This window comes from Centruroides sculpturatus, unplaced genomic scaffold (assembly GCF_000671375.1).
Source record: "Centruroides sculpturatus isolate CEXI.00-Female unplaced genomic scaffold, Cexi_2.0 scaffold4716, whole genome shotgun sequence".
Taxonomy (NCBI): Eukaryota; Metazoa; Arthropoda; class Arachnida; order Scorpiones; family Buthidae; genus Centruroides; species Centruroides sculpturatus.
The window spans coordinates 1-4,785 of record NW_019388823.1 but is presented as its reverse complement, the minus strand read 5'-3'; the positions used below and the strand labels follow the sequence as shown (position 1 = coordinate 4,785).

Here is a 4,785-nt window from a genome sequence, read left to right as displayed (position 1 = left end):
TTAATAGTAACCTAATCTATGTTTGGGATCTACTGTTTTGCTAAAAGTCATGAGATCAATATACTTGTCAGTTTGTATGATTATGTTGTTTTATGTACAACTTTATAAGTTTGCTGTTTGGATGAAGAACATTGTTTATATTTGTATAAAGTTGATTTCCAAAATCCTTAGAGTTATAAATTAGGTTGATAACTTCCAGCTTAATAAACTTTTAAAGAGTAAGATTTAAGTACAGGTAACACTATATAACACAGCACTTCTATAGCACGGATTCACTAATGTAATAAAGGGTGCATTCTTTTATACCTCCGTGTGAGCATTCTAATTTTTTTTTGTGGCTACTTTGAATGTTCTTTCAACAAATAATCCATTTAATGGTTAAATTTTACAATTGGGACCCTTCTTTTGCCTCTAAATGCTCATATTTTAAAATTATAGATTCCTCCATCACGATACTATTGATACTGCGGGCACTGCCATCTTCCTTTCTTTCCCATTGTTCCTAAATGCCTACAAATTGCAGTGCACTCCCGTTGTAGTTGAGACTCAGAGTGAGCGCTATTAACGTACACACCCAAAAATTGTTACTAGTTGATGATGCTCATGCTGAGATCTTCATATAGAATGAATAATCCTCTGATAAAATATTTACTTAAATAATAAATAAGTATTTTACCCATAAAAAAAATGAATAATAAATCCAATTTAAAGAAGGATTTAACAGCATGTTTTTTAATTTTTGGAACCTAACCCCCTTTTCACACTAGTTCTTTGTTTTGTATAACGCAGATTTGCATAACACGGCAATTTTTTGGAACGTAACTCCCGTATTATATGGGGGTTAACTGCATGTTGTTAAATTATATTGATTTACATGTCATCAATAAAATTTAGAGTGCATAGATATGTGGTAATATATACTATGTGAACTATGATGTAAAACTTGTTTAAACGTTTACTTTTTCTAATATAAAATAAAATAATTGCTTTCTTCCAACAGTTTAAATTAAACAATGACTTTGAATTTAATAAATTGTTTAATTTAGACTCCTGAAACAAAGCCTGTTGTCTCTTATTTTCCTTGAGATATAGAGGATGTAGACTGATAGAATATTAAATAATTGAAAAGAGAGATAATTTTGAATATAAAAAATGATAAATTTTTAATATCTTATCATTTAGTAAACAAAGTTTTTGTATAAATAAAACATTTTTCTATATCTTAACTCTCATATATATTGAAATTAATAAAATAAATTTTCTTTATAAAGGTAAAACAAAAACCCTTATGTTTTTTGATGGATGTGCAGCAAATTTAGGATGCACCATATTATTAAGAGGTGGTTCAGTTGCAGAATTGAAGAAAGTAAGAATTTAATCATTTATTAATTTAATTAATTTGGTTATCCATTTCAATCAGTATTTTATCTCAATTTTAAATAAATTTATAATAAAATATTAATGATTAAAAACCATTTTATTATAATGAAACACAAAGAATAACAAGACTTATTTTATTTATTTTCAACATTAATGAAATAAAAATCATTTGCAAAATTGAACAAATTGAGTATTTTTTTATAATTGATTAATGTTTATATGTAAAGAATTAGTTTTTTAGTAGGGATTAAATATATTCCAGGCTTGTCTTCAAAATTTCCAAAATTTTGCAAAATTGAATAAATAGATTATGCTTATACACAAATTAAATATTTTCATTTTTTAGAATTTTCTGAATGATTATAAGTAATGAGAGGAACTGTGTGCAATGCCTTCTCAATTTTTTAAATAGTATCAAATAATACATATCTAATATAATACATGTAATAGGTAATTACAGTGTGCTAAATATTCTGAGTTATATCAAAACTATAAACAATCTCAAATATGCAGCAACTCACTAAACTTTAGAAATGAGGAAAAATGTATTAAGTTTGTTCTGGAATATGGAATTCTGAAATTCTTAGTTGAAAACTTCAACTTGTAGACAGGGATTTTCTTATAAACTAAAGTTTCTACTAGACTAAAGAATTCTTCCTATCCAGCTTTGTTTCATATTACCAGCTATTTATTTAAGAATTATGTGTAAAAATTGATGTAAATTATTCTGTTAATAACAAATAGAAATAAATTACATGAAATGTTGAATTGTCAAAAATCCAATTACTTTAAAATTTTGTTACCTGGCTAAAAACAAATTTATTTTTCATTAGGTTAAACAAATCACCAATTTTATGGTTTATTTTGCTTACAATTGGCAATTGGAACGTTCTTTTCTAATGGATGAATTTGCAATGCCTCCGCCTCTTCCTGATGAACTTCCTCTTATCATTGAATCTTCAGAAAATGAAAATAAAGGTGATAAATGTGATAATATAGAAATGAAGAAAATAAAATATAATAATGCAACTAATGTAAAAAATGGAAGTACTACAAATGTTAACAATTCAAAATTTATGTCTAGACCAACTACATTAAATCTAAAAAATATAAAGCATCCAGAAACTGATATTAAGTTAAAAGAGAATTTAGAAGATATTCAGAAAAAGAAAGAGTCAAAGTATATTGAAGACTTTAGTGATCCCTTGAGATCATATTTGCAGTCTGAAGATGATTCTATATTTCATCATCATGGCAGTAGTCTTCATGTAGCGTCTCTACCGTTTTCAAATCAGTTTCGTAAAGCTTTAGATGATGTTGTATTATGCATTTCCCCAAATATAAAGATTACTGTACCTTATTTAGAAACAGAGAATGGGAGAAATTGTGAGCTTCGTCGATTCTTTCCGGAAGAAATATATTGGTCTGAACAATTTCTAAAGGAATTAGAAGGAAGTGGAAAAAAAAATCAGTATATTGATATTGAAGAGGTGTCATTACAGTCATTTATTACAAATGTTAATCAAGACAATATTGAAGTTTTGCCTACTCATTCATTTTTATTTACAAAACTGACTACAACTTTTCAAGATTCTATTCAGACACAAACATTATTAGCAGATTTTAGGGCACGTGGAGGTAGAATTAGACAATTATGTCCCCATGAAATCACAATGAGAGAAAAAGAAAAAAAGTCACAGAATAGAGGAGATACTTTTATTACTGGAATAAATAATGCACAAAAGTCAGAACTCGCAAATGCTGGCCTATTTTGGGAAAAAAAAGTAAGCATTCATTTTTTAATAAGCTTAAATCAATATTATATGTTTCTGATCTATTTTTTTTATGTTTTAGGTAGATGCATTAAGTGCATACAATCATCAGAGATTAGCAATTTTGTTTTGTAGTTATTCTAACAGTTCCAATAATGCACCAAACTTTTGTGTTAGTCCTTGGTAAGTTTTATCTGAATTTATGAAGAAAAATATATTTTATTATATATAATTATGAATTACTTATAACTTTAAATCAGAATGCATTACTGCTACTAGTAATTATTTAATATCCAGTAATTTGGCAGTAGAAATAGCTGTTTGGCATCATCTCTTATTACATTTAATAATTATAATTAAATTAATATTTATTAAATAATTTAGAAAATTCTGGAATAAAACAATCAGCCCAGAATGGGACTCAAACCCAAAATTGTTGCTTACCTTGTGGATGTGTTACATTACACTACCTGGATCTCTATCTGATCCTTTGCTTCCAGACAGTTAATTTAGACATAACCATATTAGTTACTCACTGTGTCAACTGGAGATGACTCAGTGGGTGATTGCAGGCCATGGATGCTGAGTTGTTCCCAGATGGCACCATGAGTAACTAGTATGGTTATATCTGAATTAAATGCCTGGAAGTGAAGATTAGGTGGAGATTCAAGTAGTGTAATGCAACACACTCACAAGGTAAGGGCAATTGCAGGTTAAAATATAGAATAAATAATAATGAAGGAAGAGTAATATGTAAATCCTGGTTGTCATTTTTACCCAGTAGGGGGAGGGATGATAATAGTTGCATGATACTGTAATGTGAATTGTAATCATGACCATTATATAGTGGATTATCAAGAGATTTTCTTTTTAGATATTGTAGGTGAGTGTTTTTAAACTGTGGTGATATATATAATTAAAATGTTTGTAATGGAAATTAAATTATATTAATTCAGGCCTGTTTATAATGTAATCCTCATAGTACTGAGCAGTGTGGGTGGAAATAAATCTTGAACAGATCAGTTTGTAAACTGGTATTATATGCATACATTTATAATTTTTAAAACTGTTTGTTTTTTAAAATTATTTTAGGTATGTTTTAAATTGTAGATTGTAATTAATGTCAATTTCTCTGCAAATTTGTTCTGCAACAGATATCTATATATTTTTATATATGGCTGATAAGGGTCTTGTGTACCAAAATGCGTACCAGTAATAAAGTTGCATTCTGATGATACAAGTGTCATTTTGATGTTACCAGTAGCAGTGTGATAAGTGTGTTATCTCTACTATAGTATTTGAGATATTAGTTTAAAACAATTTTCGAGACAAGAAGCTCTTTTATAAAAGCAGGTGTTGTTTTCAAACTTGTTCAATGTTTTAATAATCCAAGCATTGCCAGATACAGTACATCACCTAGTAAACTACAAAAAGGACTTATTTCATCTTAGCCTATAAGCTTGCCTAGTTTCTTACTTTGTTGTTGAATTGAATCATTACTGAGAATCATTTTTTTAAATCTTTTGTTTTCAGTATCTGTCACATCTCTGTGATGTAGACAAAGAAGAGTCATGACTGCACTTGAAAACTACTGTTCTAGAGCAGTGCTTTTCAAGCTAGGGGCTATGAGACT

General features: G+C 28.2%; 1 protein-coding gene across 1 annotated transcript; it reads left to right on the top strand.

The window, feature by feature from the left end:
- Positions 1 to 1,271: 1,271 nt before the first annotated feature.
- Positions 1,272 to 3,379, top strand: LOC111617082 (1-phosphatidylinositol 3-phosphate 5-kinase-like; the record flags this gene model as incomplete). Its single annotated transcript, XM_023358418.1, has 3 exons — positions 1,272 to 1,366; positions 2,214 to 3,164; positions 3,235 to 3,379. Coding segments are annotated over 3 exons (1,151 nt in total), but the record flags the coding sequence as incomplete, so codon positions are not given.
- Between the last annotated feature and the right edge of the window lie 1,406 nt (positions 3,380 to 4,785).